Below are 22968 nucleotides of genomic sequence, written 5' to 3'. Positions count from 1 at the left end.
CTTTTTTGTCTTCGAACTCCTTGCACGTGTTTTGTAAAAGAAAAGAAAAGGAAAGCAAAATCGAAAAGAAATGGTCAATGGCAATTTAATTAATCTAAAGATCTTCATGAGAAAAAAATACTTTAGCTAAATTACAAAAAGCAACATCTAATATATCTGTAATATGTTGATTTTGCGCAACTGCTCGTGTCTCACAAAATAAACTTCAAGTCCCATAATTCACACTTCCGGACAAACTCCCAACTTTGGTGATGCGTTTGGATCTTGTCCAATTGCTTTTTCGATTTCTTTTGATTGGCATAGCAGTGGGGCTTTGTCATTGGTTTCTATGTGGTTTCCAGGAAGTGAACGCCACAATTCTAACCACCTCCCACATGTGATCTTCTGTCGATAGCACCACGCGTAGCGTGTGAGGGAGAGAGAAACCGGTCGGGAAAGCAACGTCATTCCTCGGACCACCGACTCGACGTAACGCAACAGATAGAGAGCGGAGTGGAGCGGCGTTGTCCGAGGCAGGTAAAGTAAGGCCCAGTCTGTACCGATATACTAAACGTCTAAAATGCTGGAAGTTGGTTTCCAGGGGAACACGAAGTAAGTAGGTCGAATTAGATAAGAACACGGTGGACGCTAGGGCCTGGTAGACTACAGGCCTGTTATTCTCCCCGCTCTGTACTTACAGAGACAACCCGAGTGGAGTCTTTCTTTTTCGGTTAGTCTAGTTCCCAGTACTGGTCAGGTGCCATAACGGACACCGCGCCAGTAGTTTGGAGAGGTACCTAGTCCTGCCAGTTTAACCAAAAGTGTCAGCTTAACGAGACTGTGTGTATTAGTCGGTCTGTTTTCAGGGCAGCTCACTGCATGCTTTGCTCTTTTTATTTCACGTTTTTTCAGGTGCTGAAGCGATTACAGCAGAAAGATGGCGGACGACCCCAGCGCGGCGGACAGGAACGTGGAGATATGGAAAATCAAGAAGCTGATCAAAAGTTTGGAAGCTGCCCGTGGGTAAGCGATCTATGTTGGCTCCATATAGATGTGATGATTCTGCCGAATGCACCTTAGTGTATGGTTACGGTTGGCGGGGTAAATGTGGAACGCCGCAACAGCTGGAGATGGGATAAGTGGGGCCGAATTTGGGAGTGGTTAGCATAGCTAACTTAGCGCACTGTAGCTTTAACTGCTATTTGTTAGCTGATTGCTAAGAGCTAACTGCAGTCACATTGAAGATCCAGGGGTCAGACACATCGTGTTGAGATTGTAGAGTGTTTTTTTCACGTCTGTGTGCTACCACTGACATCGCGGAGGATTTTGTCCAGTTCCATTTAAGGTGTATAGTTAGGACCGGTGATGCTAGCCGTGTTGCTAATGCAACTTGCTAACAGACGTCATCTCTTGAGAGAGGCCGCCATGGGTGTTTAACAAAAACGCATAAGGATTAGAAAGGTCGGCTATCTCACAGTTTGGCTTCCATTCGTTTTTACGACACATTTCTCAACTTTAACCCAGCTTTATCGTGTCGTTCGACCCAGAGCTTATTTGAAAGAACTGAATTCCCTGAAGAGTCCAGTGTGTTGGTCACCTCATGGCAACCGATCACCCCAGTGTTACTTTAAAGGTTGATTCGATCAGAACGGACGGTTGAAAACAGTTCCACGTCGTATGTTATCCAGACAGGGCAATTGTGGGCCTCTTAATGTACCAGATTCGGCATTTGAAATAAGCATGCTGGTAACACCGGTGTGCTGCTTGCTCTGCGACAGCTTTCCGTCTAGTATTGCGCAGAATTTGCTGTCCTATGCCCCAACGCCTGCCATGTCACACACAGTTGACTATTTGCCCTACATTCATTGAGCTGTTGCTACCTGCCTGTGTGTGTTTCTATTCAGTGTCAGGTCGTGCTGGTGTGCTATGTCTTTTATCAGGTCGTGATCGGGAGAGACAAGTGTGGTACTGAAACTCAGTCCTTGGGTTCAAGGGCAGATATTATGTAGAGTGGAACTGAAATACAACTCTGATTGTCCCTCAACCTTTCAGACCTTGTAGAGGTGATATTTTATCAGGAAGGTAGTGTTTACAAAGTCAGAATAAGACATGGGACGATCATGGAGGTAATGGGTAGCAGAAGGTCAGGTAGAAGTTGCAATGATCAGAGTTCCTGCTGTCAGTCGAGTTTGATGTTGTGCATTCTATCCCATGATGCCATGGCATGTGTGTAAGCATACATGCATACAACTGCTACCTTTAAATCTTCACTTTCTCTTCACAGTAATGGCACCAGTATGATCTCGCTGATCATCCCTCCAAAGGACCAGATATCCAGAGTGGCCAAGATGTTGGCTGATGAGTTCGGCACCGCTTCCAACATCAAGAGTCGAGTTAACAGGCTCTCTGTTCTCGGGGCCATCACCTCTGTACAGCAAAGACTAAAACTCTACAACAAGGGTATGTGTTAAAGTATATTAAAGAAAAATATACACCATTTTATTTCTTTTTTTTTTTTTTTTTTCATAGAAAAAATTTTATGGTGGAAATGTGGTTCGTTTCCATCAGCATACCTCAACATCAAAGACTGTTCAGAGGTCACAGGCACAGAGTATTCTCTTCAGCACCGGTCTGGCTCTAAGTACTGCATCGTATGCCATGTCTAGCTGTTTCTTAAGAGAACAAAAACACCATGCATGGTCTATACATTGGGATTAAAGCTTACCAATTTGTCTGTTGGTCTCTTTGTCTTTTTGCCAGTGCCACCCAATGGTTTAGTTGTGTATTGTGGCACCATTGTGACAGAGGAAGGCAAGGAGAAGAAAGTCAATATCGACTTTGAGCCTTTTAAGCCAATCAACACCTCTCTGTACCTCTGTGACAACAAGTTCCACACCGAGGTGAGGGATTTCACTTGGTTTCTTGTACATATGTTTTTCCGTCTGAGGGAATTCTCACGGTGTGAGCTTGTCCTTTAATGTCCTTTATTATACTTACTCTTTTTCACACTCCTCATTCTTCCTTCTTCCTTCACTACCCACTAACACAGGCATTGACGGCCTTGCTCTCTGACGACAGTAAGTTTGGCTTCATTGTGATCGACGGTAGTGGGGCACTGTTTGGCACACTGCAGGGCAACACCAGGGAGGTGCTGCACAAGTTCACTGTGGACCTACCCAAGAAGCACGGTACTGACCCACAGTGACGCAGTTTTTTTCTGTATTCATGTTCACGGCAGGGAGAATTTATCTAATTTGTACGAACGTGAAGCCTTCAGATTTGGCAGTTGGCAGATGTGTAAATATTGTGTCTGTTTTTTTTTCTTTTTCTCTTTTCAGGCAGAGGAGGACAATCTGCTCTGCGTTTTGCTCGACTGAGAATGGAGAAAAGACACAACTATGTGAGAAAAGTAGCTGAGACAGCCGTCCAGCTCTTTGTGTCCAATGACAAAGTTAATGTGGCGGGAATGGTCTTGGCTGGTTCAGCTGATTTCAAGACTGAACTCAGCCAGTCAGACATGTTTGACCCAGTAAGTCTGTTCTTGTAAAACGCACTTCTTACAAAGTACAACATATCGGTCATTTATAAATGCTTACCACTTAGTTCAGTAACCAGACTAATGGGCAATGTTGAAGTCGTCTCTATACATGAAACACTTCTCACTGTGGAGACATTCCCAAACATGGAAGCTCGATCAATTTAAGATAGTTATTACAGAGATCTTAATTGCTTGAACTTTACTAATGAGAAGAAGTTATTCATGTGTGCTCTTAAGTACTTTAATACTCTTGTGTGCAGTGGACGGGGATCTTCTGCCTTTGTTGCATACTGAAGTTGTGCATTCGTTTGTTTTCCTCAGAGATTACAGGCCAAGGTTCTGAAGCTGGTTGATATCTCCTATGGAGGAGAGAATGGTTTCAACCAGGCTATTGAGCTCTCAGCAGAGGTTCTCTCGAATGTCAAGTTCATCCAGGAGAAGAAGCTTATAGGTGAGGCCTCTTTTTGATGCTGTTTTATGGTGTTCTCGTAACTATTAACAAATGCATTTGTTTTACAGATGTTTCCTACTTGTTTCTTTTTTAGGGCGGTACTTTGATGAGATCAGTCAGGACACCGGAAAATACTGCTTTGGAGTGGAGGACACACTCAAAGCCTTGGAAATGGGAGCAGTGGAGATCCTCATAGTCTATGAGAACTTAGACACCATGCGTTATGTTCTACGTGTGCATGGGGCTGAAAGCAATGGAGCAGAGAATGGTACAAAAAATAGTTTCTACCATCCAAATACAAGACGATCCTTATGATTTTGTGATTGCAGAATATTCATGTTTCTTCTTTAATCTTCAGACGAGAAGACTTTGTACTTGACGCCAGAGCAAGAGAAAGACAAGTCTCACTTCACGGACAAGGAAGTGAGTACTAAAAAGAATAGACATACGTCTGTGACTTGAAGTCGCGCTGAACTGACTCGAATTGTGTTTAATTTGTTAGACGGGGCAGGAGCATGAGCTGATCGAGAGCATGCCGCTGCTGGAGTGGTTTGCAAACAACTACAAGAAATTTGGAGCCACGCTGGAAATAGTAACAGACAAGAGCCAGGAAGGGTCCCAGTTTGTCAAGGGCTTTGGAGGCATTGGGGGTGAGCACACAGTTGTTTACAAAAGGATTTATGATGCTGAGGTGGCACGTCTGTTCAAATTGAAGTTGGTAGGTGTGGTGGATATGTGAGGCCAAGGGATTTATTGAAGTTCTGTGAGGAGATTACTCACTAATTGTCCTCATAAGGACAACCAGGCTCTCCTGTTTGTCTCCAAAATGTACAGCTGGCGATGGAAAGTTAATTATATCTAATGTCTTTATAGTATTCAGAGAAAGAAGGTGTCCTCCCAACAGAGTTTCTTGAACATTCCTTCCTCCGTAAAAATAAAGTATCGTTGGTCTTTTGTAATTACATGCCTGAAAAGCTGTTCTCATACAAGCCAGAGCCGTTCCAGAGGGGCTGCATGGGAGAAGGAGGAGGCCCACAACATTGTAACCCGTTTACTTGAAAAGATGACCCAGACATTTGTGAATGCAACATTGCTGCTCTGTAGTATTTCAGGCTGTGAGAGGGTATACTCTGGTTTTACAATGGTGCGATTTTTATAATCATAAAACCATGTCTGCTTGTCTTCTTCAATTTCTCTGGTGTTCAAGTGTGACATTTCCATGAGATACAGACGAGTGGATCACTTGGGGATTAGCTTTACACATATTATTCATTTAGTGCTGCCACTAGCTTGCCAAACACAACACAAGTCATCATATTACACCAGTTTAATCACCTTTGTGTTCCACAGGTATCTTGCGGTACAGGGTGGATTTCCAGGGCATGGAGTACCAAGGAGAGGACGACGAGTTCTTTGATTTGGATGACTACTAGGTAGTCTTGGACTGATATTGGGAGAAAAAAAGAAAAGAAAGGAATGAATGAAGAAATAAGGAAAGAAAAATGCCACCTCTCTTGCTGCAAGCGAGGGGGGCAACTGTGTTGATCATATATATGACAGACACACCTTCAAATTTATCTGTTGCATACACAAACTTGCAAATACATCTGTAGACACAACAAAATGCATCACACAGGCTGAAGAGGAGTGAGATTTTCTTTCATCCAGAGAGGGAGAAAGCCCTTCCTGAATAAATCCCTGCCTTAGAGTGCTGGTTCCTTCCCCTAGTTGGATTGGACTCGACTCATTTTGGTTCATATTTTTTCTCCTCCTCCCCTCCATTTTGAATGAACACAACAGCAAGTTCCCAGATTTCTCGCTGCCCCTAACCCAGTCTGAAGATGAACTTTGGACTCGTTCCTCACATAAAGAAAATATATTTTCCTTTCTTGCCTCATCATGTCCCTGCCCTCTCTTTCTCCCCTCTTTGTTTTCTCTTTCTCTCTCTCGTTTTCCTTTTTTTTTTTGCATTTCATTTTTTTACTGGTAACTGCTGCTGTTGTATTTTATGAGAGTGGGGGATTTTTTTTACCTGGGTTTCTGTAGAGAAAGGGGGACAAAGTATTAAATTTGAACTGCTGAAAACCATTGCTACCTCCTCATCTGCTGTGGTCTCAAATCCTGTGCTGTGTCTGATATGTTCCTGAAAAACTTTTAATCTGGTGACCTGACATCGGTTGAGTTAGTCTAGATAGTCCTGTGGGGGTGTGTGTGTGTGTGTGTGGGTGGAGAGAATATGTATGCCTTAATTTGGAGTCGGACAATTTCATGAGCCACATCATTCCAAAACTGAATTCATCCTAAATTGTGTAAGATGCTATAGAATCATATGTCTTTGGTAGAAGTATTAACGTGTATCCCCCTGGCCTTGATCTACACTACTCTGAGATGCAATTTAAATTCACAAGTGTCCTGAATACCATATCTCATGTGTGACAGTGACTTCATTTGTGAGCTTTAGCTGACTTTCATTTCTTTCTTTTTTCTTTTAAGTTGAATCAGAACTTTATTCAAAAGCTAGATTTCAGTGCATTCCTATAAATGGAGCTTGACCTACTCCTTGGCACCACTTGCATAGATTAGTTAAATGAAACGGGTGTTTTCGTGAATTTTTTTGTATTCATTTATTCCTTGCGGGGAAGTGGAGAAAATTGTTGAAGTATCCATCAGTGGTCTTTCCACATTTCAAGCTCAATGTAAATATTGAGTTTTTAATAGAAGTTCTTGGATTTACTGTCGCCGTGGATAATCCCTTTGCTTATTCATATGACATGACTCGAGTAGGTTTCTGAAATTTCAACATCCTCTGACATTACACTGATGACTTGGGGAATTATGAATGACTATCTGCTTAAGAGCATCAGACTCCGTATATAGGCCTTAGAGTTGTGCATGTATTACAGACATAAAAACTGTGCTGATTAGTTTTTTTTTTTTACCCCCCCTCCAAATGCGTGCTGTATTTAAAGGAGAGCAGTAACAAAGGTAAAGAGCTATGTTAACTTGAGTTATGTCTTAGCACCTGTCTCAGAACAAAGCATGGTAATGCAATCCTAGGTTTTACTCTGTAAAGTTCTTGCATCAGTAACTTTTGAATTACCCCTGTGCTTATTCACTTGAAACATGCATGGCCCTTTAGTAGGTTTCAAAATGCAGATTTGAATGAAAATGCCATATTACAAAGCAATAGCTGCGCTGCACCGAAGGTTCTCATCACATCATCTGTTACTATTTTATTAGGCTGGGTTTAAATTGTCCAAGCATGTTTCAGTGGCCAGCATCCTGCAGCATTTCATAGCAACGCTATGCGGATGATTGATTTTGCCTTAGTGTACTCCTCTTCAGGATAGCAACAGCATCTTCATCCATTTGCCTTTTTGTTTGGGGGAGTCACCGGGGAAAGCCTTAGTAGCACGGTAAGCCAATCAATAAAAACCAAAGCACCAAGCCACACCTCCTTAGATAGAATCTGTCCAATCAACGCTCCTCTATTATTGTATGGGCGTTCCCATCCCCCATCCACCCTTTGACACTGCCCTACCAAAGCCGTGTGGTTGTGCGAAGTGAATGACGTCTCTGAATTTGCGGGCCGCCGACGCAGGGCTGGGTTTCCATTTTCATAGCGAGTTTCGGGGGGGATCGTCAACATGGAGCCGGAGATGGAGGACAAGACGGTGGAACTGATGGTAAGATCTGTTTCAGTATTGTACTCTGACCGTCCGAAGCGACCTCTGACAGCCTTTTATTAGGGAAAGCGCCGAAGCTCGGTTCGACGACAGGAATGAGCTGAGGCGGCTTGTCGGGAGAGGTGGAGGAGAAAGGAGGAGGAGGGGGGGACCAGAAATCAGAGGGAGGGCCTGAAAATATCTTTTATCTTGTTAAGAATGCTCAACACATCGGTCTCATTGACAAACACAAAAATATGTATATGATTATACGGAAAGTCATACATATTGGTAGGGGCAGAATGGCTAAATAATGCGGAAATGAATAGGTTTATACACGGTCGTCGGCCGACAGACAGCCGAGGATTCTTGGGGTAGCGTTTACTGCGGTGACGCTGCGCCACTTTAACAGGGCCCTGTCTGATCTCAGCTAGCCGTCCTGCTAACACTGGCTAGGAGTCGATGAACCACGTACATTTACTTGTAACAATATGTTATACTATGTAGTTTATGGGTCCGCGTCTTACACGGTGATAAGTGTGAGGAGCACTCAAACGTACGTCACAATACAACGAATAGTAGTGAAAATCCTAACGGTGTGCTGCCTGTCTGTTTATCTTTCTAAAGTGCGTAGAAGGAAGTATTGCTTTTTCATTCACACACCGATACTGCGATTAGCGAGCATTAGCACGTAGCTAGCGTGCTAAATATGCTACCTACTCGATAGACATTTCCTTACCGAAACAGACAATTGGTCACACCAGTAGACGGGTTTTTGTTTTGTGACAGTAATACCCACTACCATCATAATGCCAGTGTGCCTTTTAGACAGTCTGATTCAGTCAACGAAAGAGCAGTTCTCTTTTACATTAGTTGTTGTGTGTCGATAAGCAAGCCAACTAGGCTAATGTTAGCTTGCCAGCAGCTAACATTAACATTACAGGGGTCACAGTGATCGGAAAGAAGGGGTAGTTGCGATAATTCACGAATGCTTGTGTTTTATTTTTTACACGGAACTCACATATTGAATGATTTAATGTCAATGTTGAAAGTTATGGTCATTCCAGACACAGAGCACGGTACGTGTATCGGTTTCCTCTGACAAGCAAACTTGGTGTTGTTAACCATCTCTTAAATGTCAATTTAGGCCTAGAAAATAATATGGGATTGTGTTTGGTAACAATTGTGAACCAGTCCTGTCACGTTGAACCCAAGTTTTCCCGAGAGAGATGCTTATTTACTCCTCCGAAATGGTTGCATGTCCACGGCCTGTAGGTGTCTATAAAAAGTGATTAATAATCATTGACCTACAATTGGATATAAACACAGAGTCATCCAATAGATCATGCGATCACTGGACTTAACTAAATGGTTAAAAACAATTAGATTTAAAAAAAGGGCTTTAAGGGGGGGGCCTTAAATCACTAGATAAAAACAGACATGTCAAAGTAATATGAGAACATCCATCTATCCAATCTAGGCTAAAGTCATTTAAAAACAAAAATTATGAAAGTGTTGATACAGCCAAGAAATATTAGATTATGATAAATAAAAATTAGTCTAACCAAATCGTGTAATTGGTTAATGTTAAGATATGAAGCCAGATGCCTGCCGCCCTCCTAATTCTCTTGATTTACACAGGATAAAATGGCTTAAGGGTGTCGAGTCTGCCTTCACATGTGTAGACCAAAAGATTTCAACCCCTCAGGAAAAAAAAAACTTCTGACGTATGAGTTGTGTTTGTGTGTTTAGTTTGATTTGATTTATGTTTTTGTCCCAGTGTTCTTCACTAACCACTCATGAGAGTGGGGATGGCAGAACAGTGGGTGGGGTTTCTGTCAAAACAAGAGTGTCAGTAATTGACAATTCCATTGCCCCTCCCTGTCCTCTACCTATCCCCACTGAATTCATGTCTAATAATGCTTCTGTGTGTATGTTTATCAGTCTGTATCTTGTGTGTGAAGGAGTGTGTGTTCCTGCGCTCACTGTGCAAATGTGTGTAGCTCTAATACTGGTTTTTCCCCTCACTATCCCCCACCTCCTTCCCTCTTTTTCTCTCCACACTTTTGGTGGTTACACACTCGCCTCCTCTTTAATCTCCAACCAAACTTTGTTAATTTATCCATTAATTTTGTATTCTTACACAAAACCACGCTCCACTCCTCCTGTTCCTCGACAACACCCCACCACTTCCGTCCATCCATTGACCCACCCATTCTCGCACCCTTTTGATTTCTCCCAACTCCCCTCATCGACCTCCCTCTTCTTTTTCTTTACTTTCCATCTCTGGTCTCTCGCTCTTACTTTTCTTGTCCTCCCTCACCTTGTCCACTTCGTTCTCCCTTCCTCTCTCTCTTTCACACAGTGCTCTGTGCCTCGCTCTCTCTGGCTGGGCTGCTCCTCGGTGGCTGAGAGTTTGTGTGCACTCAGGTGCCTGCAGAGCATCCCCTCCACCCGGGCTCACAACCAGGTTCTGCCTCTCTCCTCTTAATTCTGCTGCTCCTCCTCCTCTCCCTTCCTCCCTCGCCATCTCCTCACCCTTCAATTTTCTTTGCCCACTCCACACACCTCCTCATACCACCTTGGTGCTGATGGCACCCACTCACCCCCATCTCACCCTCCTACCTCCTCACCTTCCGTTATCCTTTCCTTCCTGTTGGAAGTGCTCGACTCTTTGGGTTCTTCTCTGGTGCATCCTCAAACCCTTTCTGCTAGAAGCGCAATTTTTAGCTGTCCAAAGTAGAACTTCTTTTAAATCCTGTCAAAGAGATTACAGCAACTGTAATACTTTAAAAGTCAGCAAGTGTGGCTTGTAATGAAAACTGCACACTTATACACACTGATAAGACTGAGAAGAACACAATTTCCTAAACACTGACATGGTAATGGAGGAAGGATGCAGGATCTACCAGAGAATAACCATGCACTGAGGAGTAATGTTCTCTCCTCTTCTACCTGGAGGTGTGAGGGCCGAGGTGGGGGGTCTTCAAGCTCTGAGAGGCTACATGCTTGCTTGCCTGCTTGCCTGGCCAAACCTGGTCTGTCTGTCTGTCCTTTTTAATTCTTTCTTCTGCTCTGCATGATCACCAACACTGGCAAGACCATTCTGGCTTTGTGTCCTGTCTGCTTTGGTCTCGGATCTTTTGTTTGTGCGGTTGTATTCACAGCAACCACCAATCTGTTCTGGTAGTTTTGCCCAACTTCCACACTTGGCAGCAATACAACACAAGGATAAATGCACTCCACAAATCAGAAATACCTTTTGCTTTGTGCTTCAAAACACCAAGTTCACCAAATGCACCTTTTCGGCCTCTGAAGAAGCAGTAAAATTTGGGCTGTTATATCTGGAAAAACCCTTTTAATTTCAATTTCTTGCCAACATTACAATTTTCGTAGCAGAGCTGTAGTTCAGTCATTACCTGTACAGATGTACCATAGCAGTGAATCTCTCTCAGGTAAAGCCCTTGTGTGTCACACTTCCCTAAATTGAATTGTGAATAAATAGGAAGAAGAAAACGAGGGGGGTGGGTTGCATTGTTGCCTTTCAGATGGAGCTTTACTCTGAAAGGTTCGTGTTGTTCTGTGTAACATGTAAGAGAGAGCCCACATGGTTAAAGCAAATCCAAAGTTGATAAAAATGTTACTATGACGAATGCAAACACGACTGTCCCAAAAGACTAACCAATGTAAATATGTCCTTAGTCCTCAATCAAACATGATGTTGGCAAGATCGTGACACTGTCTATGGCTTCCAAATAAGCATAAATTCTCTAAACAAAACCCAGAGGTTGACCATAAAAGTTAGATTGAGATGAAAAACAATATCAGTTAGTTGTTCAGTGTGATTGGGTAATCATCACCCCATTTGTGTTCAAATGATTCATTTCTCCAAAGCATGTTTGTCATCCATTTGCACAGGACTCGGGTCACTGTGAGACCAAAGACATGGTAGAGATGGGTGGGGTCGGGTTTCTATTTGTTCCTTTTTATTTTTTCTTTCTTTCTTTCTCCTACCCTCTGTAGATGCTCTATGACCACTATCTGTTCCATTACTGTCAGGCCTGAGCTGGTGCCAGTGACATACCCAAGATTTTGCTCTTTAATTTCCTGTCCAGACTACTTAGCTCATATCGCAGACAAGAAAGCAGATAGATTCCTCTTGTTGAGGTGCTCCAGTTTACTTCACTCCATATGTGTGTGTATGCACGGCTGTTTGTGCGCGCACGCCTCAGAGTTCTCGGTGGTTACCCTTCCTTGGCTGTTGTTGTGGCACTCTTGCGTCAAGCGCTGTGCACACTGCTGCCCCGGCTCTTAGTGGCCTTCTACAGAATCAATTAGAAGGGAAACACTAACCCGTGCCTTTCTCTTTGTTTTGTGTCCTTCAATAGAATACGCCAGGGATGGAGTCACAGAACCTCATGGACGATCTGTCGCCAAAGAAGAATACAGTTCTCAAAGTGCGTGTTCGGTGACATTGTTTATGTGTTTCATTTCAAAGGATCGACATTTGTAAATTGTTTGAACTCGAATGTAAATTTTCCATCAGCAAGCCCTGTGCTGGAGTGGGAACCCTTTACCGGCCTGAGGAGAAACGGATATTTAACTAATCTGTTTTTATTCCTGATCTTTACAGCTTAGTAATGGTCCTGGTGTGGTTTCTCGCAAGCGTCCATCAGAAGGGAACTACGAGAAGGAGAAGGAACACTGCATCGCCCTGTTTGACCAGTGGTCAGAGGCCGACCAGGTGGAGTTTGTCGAGCGCCTGATTTCCCGTATGTGCCACTACCAGCACGGCCACATCAACTCCTACCTCAAACCCATGCTGCAGAGGGATTTCATCACTGCATTGCCAGGTACACGCAGATCAATGCGCAAATCCAACTTTTTATGACTTGTAGTCCCTGGTGGTGTCATTGCTGCCATGAGTGCAATATGATAAATACAGAAGATATATTAATTAATTGTCCTAATTCGCAGATAAAAAATATGCCGCACAAAGGTGGACGCCGGTGTTCCTCATTTGATCTTTTTGCATGAGTCTTTTCCATGCCGATGGATTCACTGATAAGCTTTGGAAAATAAAAGGAAAAGGGGAAGGCCTTTTGGTTCACATACTTAGCTCTCGTCTCCCTCTTTTTTAGCCCAAGGCTTGGATCACATAGCAGAGAACATCCTGTCTTTCCTGGACGCACGCTCGCTGTGCTCAGCAGAGCTGGTGTGTAAAGAGTGGCAAAGGGTCATCTCCGAGGGTATGCTGTGGAAGAAGCTCATTGAACGTATGGTCCGAACCGACCCGCTTTGGAAAGGCCTGTCTGAGAGACACCAATGGTGAGGATGAACGCGCACATTGAGGGTATCATTGAACTGTTTGCGTCTTTTGCGTTTGTCTCTCCCCCGGCTACTTGTGGATGAAGAAAAAGTTGCAAGTGGTGTACCTTTTTTTAGTCTGTTAAAGGTGAAAGAGATCCCACGGGGTGCAAAGCAGTTGCCATCGTCATGTTTAGCTTGTTTTTGTTTCTTTTCTCCGTCCTCAGGGAGAAATATCTGTTCAAGAACCGCACATCAGAAGTCCCACCCAACTCTTACTATCACTCCCTTTATCCTAAGATCATCCAAGACATAGAGGTAAGAGGCAACAGCTAAACTGGCTTTGTATTAGCAGGTCAGTTTATTTCTTCCATAACTTCTTAGACGTGCAAATCCTTGTTGGATTTGGTGCTTTACAGCCTTTTATTAGAAGTACCGGTGAGCAGAAAACACAACAGACACTCATTGCCGCAAGAGATTATTTCCTTTTCTTATTTGCAAAGAATTGATTTTTCTCCAGTGTCTCTGGGTTTTCATTTAGACTTTAATGCCATACCGTTGGGTCTCAAAACACTGGAGAAGAAGCACCTCTGTGCTTCCGGCTGTGGGACTCACATTATTGCTCCATTCCTCAGGTGTGAGGCTATTTCCTCCACTGACGGCGCTCTCTCTGAGCTTGAAAGGTGGAGACTTGAATAAACTCTGGGTAACGACCTCTCTGTCTGAGAGTATGGTGACCACCCCACAGGGAGAGGCTGGGTGCATCTCACCCGAAGGCAGGGGTGCACAGATGGGCGTAGCAAAACTGCTTGGAGGGTGGGTGGGGGGACTTTATTCCAGTCGCTCTTTAAGAAAAGAGTCCTGTCTGGCTGGAATCTTTGCTGCTATCGGATGAATAAACTAGCTTTTGCATCTAATCTGTTACTTTTCTTTCTCTCGCACACCAGACATTCATTTTATTTTCACACAGAAGGTTGAATAAATGATCTGGATCGTATACAGGTCTCTTTCACCTCAAATGGCTTGCAGTGATTTGATATTTTTCTCCATCTTCTCTTTTAAAAATGCAGAGCTGTCTTTGAATGTCTCTCGTCTCATTTGTCTCTCGCGATTCCTCCACAGACTATTGAGGCTAATTGGCGATGCGGCAGACACAACTTGCAGAGGATTCAGTGTCGCTCGGAAAACAGTAAAGGGGTTTACTGTCTCCAGTACGACGATGACAAGATTATCAGTGGCCTTAGGGACAACTCCATCAAGGTATTTGTTTTTCGGTTATTATACAAGTACGACCGTCTGAGATGATAAGGCTTAGGATTTTGTTTTCAGCTGTATTTTCTTTTCTTTCTCTATATTGAAGGTTGCAATATTAGATGGGGTATAATTGCTTATACACTGATATCAAATCACTGCTGTTCTCATTCTCCAGTAAGCTGCACTTCAAAACAGGACTTTCTTCCTATGGTCAATGACTTCTGCTTTGTTTGACAGCAAAGCTGCGGAACTGCTTTTGCACCTTGCTCAGTGTAACTTCATGTAACTAACGGATGAAACGAGTGCAAATGTACAGTATTGGTTGACATTTTCAAAGTGTTGAGCTTGTTCATTTGGCGTACAATTGGTTCCCATCGCACTTCATCAGTCTGCATTTTTCAGACATGGTAACTCGATCCTTTTTCCAAAATGCCCCCAGAGGATTATCTCTTCCCATCAGAACAGATTTTGTTAATCACAGCCTCAGCACAATTTGGGTGGGGGGGGGTGGAGTTAGTGTTCAAATAAAGAATCAAGGAAAGCAGGTCAATGCTTATTAAGGGGCAACGACATAGCCAGTTTGCTTTTTTTAAATGGTAGCATAGCCAAAATATTAGATATTACCTGTGTTTTTCCATTTTTATTTATTTTTGGTTTGATGATTTAATAACCCCCACTATCGCTTAATATCTACTGTTTCTATCAGTATGATGCATGCATTTGAGCTCTATGTTGCTATCATATTTCTGTAAGCTTCCCAGCAGTTAAACATAACTCTGCATAAATCAGTCTGCCCCTCTGGTCCAAACTGACACGTTGAAGTAATTGACATTGATCAAATTGGTGTGTTTTAGCACCACCAACGAATAAAAGCCCAAATGACTGCAAGTACTTCCCTGTGTGAGAGACGTGCATGTTTCCGTGAAGCCTTTGTTTGTGTGTTTGCGAGCTGAATTTTCTTGTGGCTCAGAGTGGCTTATCATCTTATTGTGTGTATGTGTGTGTGTGTGTGTGTGTGTGTGGCGCTGGGCTGACTCGGCAGACACTGAGACAAAGTACAAGTGAATTGGAGAATAAAGGGGCCCAGCTACAGACTAGTTGTGTGTTCCATTTATCTGTCTGGCCTGGGAAGAAGAAAAGATGATGAAGCGAAGCCATGGATGGTGGGAGGAGAAGCAGATTTGTCTTATTGTGATGGGGGGGGGGGGGGAGGCTGACGCACACCAAGGGAACAGCTGAATGGCTTTCTGTACGCACAGTGCTCTGCACAGCAGTAGGGAAATGGGGCATGAACAGCACATGGGCATTGCCGTGAGAATGGGCCATTCTTAGCATGACCCATATATGCATCCTTTTGAAAATCACGTCCTCTGCCAACGTGTCCCTCTGCTGCACTCATCTTCCCCTTTCTTTTCTCTCTTTTTTTTTTTCTGATTCTCAGATCTGGGACAAGCAGACACTGGAATGTCTGAAGATACTGACCGGTCACACAGGCTCAGTACTATGTCTCCAGTATGATGAGAGGGTCATCGTCACCGGGTCTTCTGACTCGACTGTCAGGTATGATACACGTCTTGGAACAAAATAGGCAAAGTGTGTTTTAGTCTCGGACCAAATGCTTGAAATGATCCCCGCATGTTCGTTCCACTGAAACTGGTGGATGGATTGGGTTTACCCACAACCACAAAGGAACTGGACAGTGCAGTGGTATCATTGCCACCTTCCGTGTGGGAGACCCCTGCATGAAAGGTACTGCCTCCAGTAGGGGTCCTTAGGATAAAATCTTTGGATATGAGCGTCTGCCAAATGCAAAAACATAAACAACCATGCTTCAAATCGCACCTCCTTTTTTTTTTTTTCTAGGTTGAGAAGCAATTTATTTGAATTTGCTTTGATTAACTTTACCAATACAAAACAACAGGATCGTCACAAACTCTGGTTATGAGATCTATTACCCGTATGATTGACTTTAAAGGTCCAATGTGTGGGATGTAGCGACGTATAGCATCATAAAATGTAGACTGCAACCAACCGAAGGCCACCCACCTCCACAACCTCTCCAAAAGTGCCGGACAAACCGAGGTGTCTCTGAAAACTGCTTAAAGCCCGCTCCAGAGCGTGGGTTCCGTTTGTCACATGGCGCTGGAACTGTACAACCGAGAGACTCGAATCCAGTGTGTTTCCCATTCAAACGGTGTTATGGTTACAGCAGTTCCACAGCTATGGCAGAAAAGGATTTGAATTGCTCTTGGTAAATGATGAGGTTGATATTTTTCAATAGAATAACTCATCCCCGGAGGGCATCTTCAAGTGGTTTCAAATTCTATTTAATTCACTGTAAATTCGAGACACAACCATGTTGTGGTGTCAGGGCTCTATATCTTCTATACAAAGAAAGATGGAGAAACAAGTGGTGAAGACTCCATAAACTGGCTTTAGGGCAAAAACTATTTGGCTACTTAAAGGTATTATAGGGTTTTTACATGTTCCTATAAAGTATACCTTCCTATCCGTTACTGCATAAAGCTTGTTAGGATTTTTTTAAATGCTCTAAATAACTGGTGTACAGTATATTACATTGCCCATTGTGTGTTTAGGTATGATGTGCTTCCTGTTGGTCAGCCCCCTAATTTACAGTTGGTTCCCACCAAACTTAGAGCTGCATCCCACCGCCTGTCTGTCAGTAACTACTTTATACATCCGTCGTAATATAACCAAGCGTTGATGTTTGTTCATTCACAAAGAGTCCCATTCACTGCTGTAACTGGAGATAATAGGAGATGTTTTAGTGCAGATATTTAAAGGCCTGGCTTGTGTGGATACTTTGACACTTGCTTGGCTACTGCACACAGAAGCTCCAGATTAATTCTCTTATTACTTCACACTTCAGGCGTACTCACTGGGTGGTATCCAAGGAAAATATGACTTCACTTCCTTAGCAACAGCTTGACGGGCACTTTGTTTGTAGGTTTAGCGGTCAGCTTTTCCAATGTGTTTTGCATTTGACTCTCAGTGCCCAGCAGTGTAGTTCACTGACAAACACCTGCGTGTGTGTGTGTGTGTGTGTGACTGTGCACATGCGGCACGTGTGAAATATGATTTTCTCTCCATTGTAGAACCAACAAACAGAATTCTGTCTCGTTCTCCACTGTCTTCCTTTTTCCCTTTGCTCCTATTGCCCGTCTTTTCCATGCCATCTTGTTTTCTACCGTTCCTTCTACCGCCCCATCTCATTTTTTCCTTTTTCCTGGCCCGTTCCTGCTATCGTTTTCCTCTTCTCTCTTTGCAATTTCTTCCCTCTTTGTTTCACACACCTCCCCGCTCCCTTAACATCACCCATTTTCCCCTCTCGCCCCATCTCATCTTCTCAACTGTTGTCACCTTTGTCCTCAACATTTGGCCATGCTGACGACTGTCCCAACTTCTATACATTTAACTCCTTATGTGCTCCTTCCTCTCCTTCTCCTCAGAGTGTGGGAGGTGACGACGGGTGAGGTACTGAACACGCTGATCCACCACAACGAGGCAGTTCTTCACCTGCGTTTTGCGAATGGTCTGATGGTCACCTGCTCCAAGGACCGTTCAATTGCAGTCTGGGACATGGCCTCGCCAACTGACATTAGCCTACGTCGCGTCCTTGTGGGACACCGGGCCGCTGTCAATGTGGTTGACTTTGACGACAAATACATTGTGTCCGCCTCAGGGGACCGCACAATCAAGGTGAGCTGGTGAAGTTGTCGCTCCGTGTTTCTTCAGCTGTTCGTGAATAGACCATGAATCATGAATAAATATATATATACATGCACACCACTGACTTAAAAGCCCATGTACCTTGATGGCAGCCCTGCTTTACACTGCGTTGCCTCTCTGCAGGTATGGAGCACCAGCACCTGCGAGTTTGTGCGCACTCTAAATGGTCATAAGCGGGGAATTGCCTGTCTACAGTACAGAGATCGTCTGGTAGTCAGCGGCTCGTCCGACAACACAATCAGGTATGTGTGTGGGACCTGAGCGCAGTAAACCTTCACGGTGGTCTGCGCAGTTGCTGTTATCTGTTGAAGAATTTACTTTCTGAGAAGGTTTTGCAGTTTTATTTACAATTTGACACGAATATGAGTGTCGTATCAGATTATTACTATGAACTTTGTCCAAAATAAACCAGAAAGAATTCCCATTGACAATATACAGTATTGGCAGAGTCTATTTATAAAAAATAAAATAAAAACATGACAGCAAACCCATCATTAAAATTTGACATTGAGTTATTTTATGTTCCGCCTGTTACACGTTAAAGTACAAGAAAGCAGAGAAATTCTGTAACCACGACTGCACGAAAAGTTCAGCCTCACTTAAATGGTGGTGAGAAAGCCACCAGATGGACAGATAAACCAAAAATACACAAGTCCCGGTTTCTGCCATCAGTGCAGCACCTACTGAAATGTGATCACTTTGTTATTACAATGTAACATGTAATAACATGTAATAATGCATACGTTTTGAGTGTGACGGTACCGTCGGCTCGGCTCTCTCTCTCTGCTGTTGTGTCCAAATTTGATTGAAAAGCTCAAAGAACGAAAAATGGATCATGTCATTAAAGATATTAAGTTCAGGAATTTCAGTGTAATCCTGCTTCGAAGTGTCATTGCTCACAGTGATATCTGAACGCAAATCAACAATCTGAATATTTGCGGGGTCTTTTTTTGCTTTTGGGATGTTTACAAAGGCTTCTTTTCCCGTAGGTTATGGGACATAGAGTGTGGGGCGTGTTTGCGAGTGCTGGAAGGTCACGAGGAGCTGGTGCGCTGCATTCGCTTTGACAACAAAAGGATTGTCAGCGGCGCCTACGACGGGTGAGTGTTGTGCACACGCAATTCGGAGCGCGAGACTGGATTTGGTTTCTGATGTTCTCTTGTGCCGCGTCTCTCTGTGCAGCAAGATAAAGGTGTGGGACCTGCAGGCAGCGCTGGACCCCCGCGCCCCTGCCAGCACGTTATGTCTGCGCACTCTAGTGGTAAGTTTGACCCTTTTGTGCGTCTCCTTGTGACAGCTGGTGCTAAGAGATGGATGCGTTTGCCGGGTTTTTATAAACTCGAGGCTTCTCATCTATACTGTAGTGTGTGTGAAACTCATTTATCACCGTTGACACAAAGTGTTTTTTTTTTTTTTTACATGGACCCTGAGATGCTAGTTTGTACATTCCAATAAATAAATATGATCTAATACAGTCTAATAAAAACTGCTTGAGGTTCAGCAGTTTTTTAAAGCTTATTTTCTGTGGTCCTTTTGTATAAAACTCTAAACGCAGATCCAAACTGTTTTGCTCTACGCGGGGACTTCCCTGTTGCCTCTCTCTCATATTGGTCGTCTAGTTTGCCGTACGAGACACTGTGTGCTAAGAGTGTTTTCCTGTGTGTTGTTATCAGGAGCACTCTGGCCGTGTGTTCCGCCTGCAGTTTGATGAGTTTCAGATCATCAGCAGCTCTCACGACGACACCATTCTGATCTGGGACTTTCTGAACGTCTCAACCAACGGCCAGCCAGAGGGACGATCTCCTTCCCGCACCTACACTTACATTTCTAGATAGCAGGTACCCAGATTCTCTTTTGAAAACAGGACTTTTCATAGTTGTGTAAATCACGTCACTGCTAAGCAGACGTGTGTGTGTGTATGTGTGTGTGTGTGTGTGGGACTGAGGACTCCTTTGCTTTTTCCCTGCAGGTGGCGGCATCCAACACACCCTTTCTTGGAGGAAACCCAGGGCTGATTGGTTGATGGGTGCATCTGTCGTGCAAAGGAGCCCATCTTATCTCCTTCCTCCTTGTCATCTCTCTGTCCATCTCCCGCTCAGCCCCCCCCCCCCCCCCCCCCCACACTTCCCCGCCCGTTCTGACAGACTCTAAGCTTGTGCCCATTGCCTGCCAGTACAGTGACATACACACAGATCAACACTGAGGATTCCCTACTACAGACCCAACGCAACTCTCCCAAGAAGTTCACCTTCTTCTACTAATTTATGTTTTGTAAAGTACACTAATGACAGTATTAACGTAGCCCTTATATAAGCCACAGACTCCCTTTTTGTCCCCTTGATACAAACTTAAAGCAGCTTCTGCTCCTCAGTTTTTAACCCCTAACAAAACAGGTTTCCACAGATATGAATCGCTTAGATATATATTTATATATATTACACAGATGCACACATACACAGTGGCACAGTTGGACAGAGGATGACCAGAGCTGTGATGTGGGAGACAGAGACTCTTTACTCAGCTCTAGGAAACAAGGGAAGGACGGGAGATGGAGGGAGCGAACGAAAGAGAAATGTGTTGGGGAATAACCCCCCCCCCCCCCGCTCTATCTCACTTCTTCTCGCTCCTCCTCGTCTCTCTCTCCATCCCCCCCACCCCCTCGCTCCCCCCCTCCCCCCAGAGATGCACACTCGCTTGGAATTTGGGGGCACACACACTCAAAAAGGTGTGTGTTTGCGTATATGGACTTGTGAAATGGCAGAACAGAGCAGAAGCATCAGACATGCATGTGAGGTTGCCGTGGATACAGCGTCCTGGTACACCTCTGCTTTTTTTTTTCTCTTTAACTCTTTCTTACTGTTTTTTTTTATTACTGTTATTTTCTAATTTTATTTGAGTATTTTGGTTCTTAGTACAAAAATCATACTACTAAGCCTAGTCCTTACCTCTCTCTCTCTCTTTCTTACCGTCTTTTCCCTCGTTTTTTTTTTCTTCTTACTTCAACCCATGTTCATCTGTCCCTTTCACGCCATCTTTCTCTCCGATCATCTACGTGCTTGCTTTGGTTATGAGAGAAGCTGGAATTCAAGAGCTCAAATTTAGCTGTAAACGGAGTTGTCTTGTCAAATTGTGTTGTATATTAAAAATGATTTTTTAAAGAAGAAAATGACCTTATTGTGAATAAAGTACTTGACAGTGGTGGAGTGTTGAGCCAACTATAACATGAATGAGTGTCTAAGTGTCTTATCTGTTCGTGTCTGTGTGCATGTGTGAGCGGATTTGTGTGGTGTGCCTCGCCCATGTGACGCAGCTTGCCTTTAAATCTGTCCTGTTATTCTTTAAACAATATGGGGAACAAGCACCTGTTGATGACCGACAGTTGAAATATTGATACTTGTGATTCTTTTCCTTTTTTTTTTTTTTTTTTTTGTGTGTGTGTGTGTGTGTGTGACATTCCCAGATGTTCCCAAGGGGCAAAACAAAACCTCTCAAAATGTGGTCTCACTCCCTGATCTCTGACTGAGAGAACAGTGTGGAAGAGCTGATGGATTGTGACGTCGTAAAGGTTCAAAATACCTCATCGCAACGTGTATTTCTCTATGTATGTTGAGTAGGTAGTTATATTTGTTTCACCACACTTTCCAAAAATAGTTTGGCTGTTGTGATCATCACCCCGGCGCAGTTATATTAGATGATATATTAGTCCCGATAGCAAAAGCTACAACAAAGTTTGAAATAAATCCACATCTGTTATATGCAGGGGTCGACTGGACTTTAGCCTATTAGTCTATTAGACTGGTATAGAGCAAAATCTTACTGTTTTGACTGTAACTCTATTTATTTAATTTTTTTTTACAATGTAGACATGTTTGTTTTTAAGGAGAGATTTTGGTGATCCTCATTTGTGTGACAACGTTGCTGCTGTTCTGCAAATGGCCACTAGATGGAAGTATAAACTCACTTTCTCTTGCTGTGCAATCTGTTTATGAGGCTTTGGCTCCGACTGTTGGGTTGGAGCTTGGTGTCTAAACAACCTGTTACAGAAAATCACATGCACGCTCTTGTAAACACTGTCGCTGTGATGGGGGGATGTGTATTTGAAATGATTTAAGTCGTACATTTTATAGCAAAGCTCTGTGTTATACAGTTGAGTTTACATGACTTTTGTCCAATTATTCTGCACTGTGTATTCTTCAGAAGAATGAGGCGGGGGGTTGGTTTTTCAACATTTCTAGGTTTAGTTTTCTATAGTAGAATGTTTCGAATTCTGGGAATAAGTTATGTGGGATGGATTTGTGCTTGGTGGAGCACCATTAATATATGATATGTGTATGTGTTGGATATGGGTGTGTGTGCTTCCTCTGGGTCTGTGGGATTCTGGCCCATAATTCCTGCAGCTCTCAGGTCACAGCTCCGTTCTCACGCACATATTTGGCATTCCTTCCCCGACATGATTACCATACACCTTCCACTCTGGGTTTGGCTACGCAGAATATTTCCATCATTCCCGAGTTGAACTGAAGCAACGTTCCAGAAATGAACAACTCACCCCAGCACCACCACCCCCTACTCACTCTTCTTTAGCCCACACCCGGTTTCCCTCCCACCTCAATGTCTCCTCCTTATACCGTCCCCCACCCCCTCCAGCGCAGATCTCGCTGGCTTGCAATCTGAATCTTCTGGTACAACCTTTTTTCCCCCTGAGTCAGCTGTTTGTGTCTGCCGACATGATTGGGTCATTTGGCAGCGACATCTCTTCAGTGACCTCCTGCTAGGATAGGGAAGGAAGGGGAGGGATGAGGGATAAGAGCACGAGAGATGAGAAGGAGAAGCAGCTATAAAACTAAGTCTCACTACTGCACATTTCCCCTCGACCGTTCTGTTTGACCCACCATGCTGTATATCGATGGCAAATGTTTTCAGCTTGGAGGTGAGAGGTAGTTGCCGCACAGTAACTGACGCTTTCACGAGGTAAATATTAACCTTGTGTTTCCAGCGCTATTTAATTGCTGCACGTGTTGACG

The 22968-nt window shown here is 43.7% G+C and overlaps 2 protein-coding genes across 4 annotated transcripts; both read left to right on the top strand.

The window, feature by feature from the left end:
* Positions 1–369: 369 nt before the first annotated feature.
* etf1a (eukaryotic translation termination factor 1a) lies at positions 370–6056 on the top strand. 3 transcript variants are annotated; one of them, XM_072395780.1, is made up of 11 exons: positions 370–512; positions 892–1002; positions 2264–2439; positions 2740–2879; positions 3029–3167; positions 3318–3508; positions 3839–3968; positions 4063–4236; positions 4327–4391; positions 4471–4618; positions 5319–6056. In XM_072395780.1, the coding sequence occupies exons 2-11, from the start codon at positions 917–919 to the stop codon at positions 5399–5401; spliced, it is 1332 nt and encodes a 443-aa protein (XP_072251881.1). In that variant the 5' UTR covers positions 370–512; positions 892–916; the 3' UTR covers positions 5402–6056. The 3 variants fall into 3 exon arrangements, with proteins under 3 accessions (XP_072251881.1, XP_072251879.1, XP_072251880.1); XM_072395778.1 differs by having other exon boundaries at positions 370–516; XM_072395779.1 differs by lacking the exon at positions 370–512 and adding an exon at positions 669–772.
* A 1443-nt stretch (positions 6057–7499) lies between these two features.
* fbxw11a (F-box and WD repeat domain containing 11a) lies at positions 7500–21171 on the top strand. Its single transcript, XM_072395777.1, has 13 exons — positions 7500–7654; positions 12022–12090; positions 12267–12486; positions 12775–12961; positions 13168–13258; positions 14063–14200; positions 15636–15754; positions 17665–17914; positions 18068–18186; positions 18934–19044; positions 19127–19205; positions 19618–19782; positions 19914–21171. Exons 1-12 carry the CDS (start codon positions 7616–7618, stop codon positions 19777–19779), a joined length of 1584 nt encoding a protein of 527 aa, XP_072251878.1. The 5' UTR covers positions 7500–7615; the 3' UTR covers positions 19780–19782; positions 19914–21171.
* Positions 21172–22968: the final 1797 nt, after the last annotated feature.

The sequence above is a fragment of the Leuresthes tenuis genome, unplaced genomic scaffold, assembly GCF_036924035.1.
Source record: "Leuresthes tenuis unplaced genomic scaffold, fLeuTen1.0.hap1 SCAF_11, whole genome shotgun sequence".
Taxonomy (NCBI): Eukaryota; Metazoa; Chordata; class Actinopteri; order Atheriniformes; family Atherinopsidae; genus Leuresthes; species Leuresthes tenuis.
This window is presented reverse-complemented; position numbering and strand designations above follow the sequence as displayed.

Bases quoted from the DNA above. Each gene is read 5' to 3' on its own strand.
- etf1a (XM_072395780.1), top strand. From the start codon at position 917: ATGGCGGACGACCCCAGCGCGGCGGACAGGAACGTGGAGATATGGAAA. The intron at 1,003-2,263 runs GTAAGCGATCTA...TTCTCTTCACAG, and splicing joins AGTTTGGAAGCTGCCCGTGG to TAATGGCACCAGTATGATCT. The intron at 2,440-2,739 runs GTATGTGTTAAA...TCTTTTTGCCAG, and splicing joins ACTAAAACTCTACAACAAGG to TGCCACCCAATGGTTTAGTT.
- fbxw11a (XM_072395777.1), top strand. From the start codon at position 7,616: ATGGAGCCGGAGATGGAGGACAAGACGGTGGAACTGATG. The intron at 12,487-12,774 runs GTACACGCAGAT...CCTCTTTTTTAG, and splicing joins TTTCATCACTGCATTGCCAG to CCCAAGGCTTGGATCACATA. The intron at 18,187-18,933 runs GTATGTGTGTGG...CTTTTCCCGTAG, and splicing joins TCGTCCGACAACACAATCAG to GTTATGGGACATAGAGTGTG.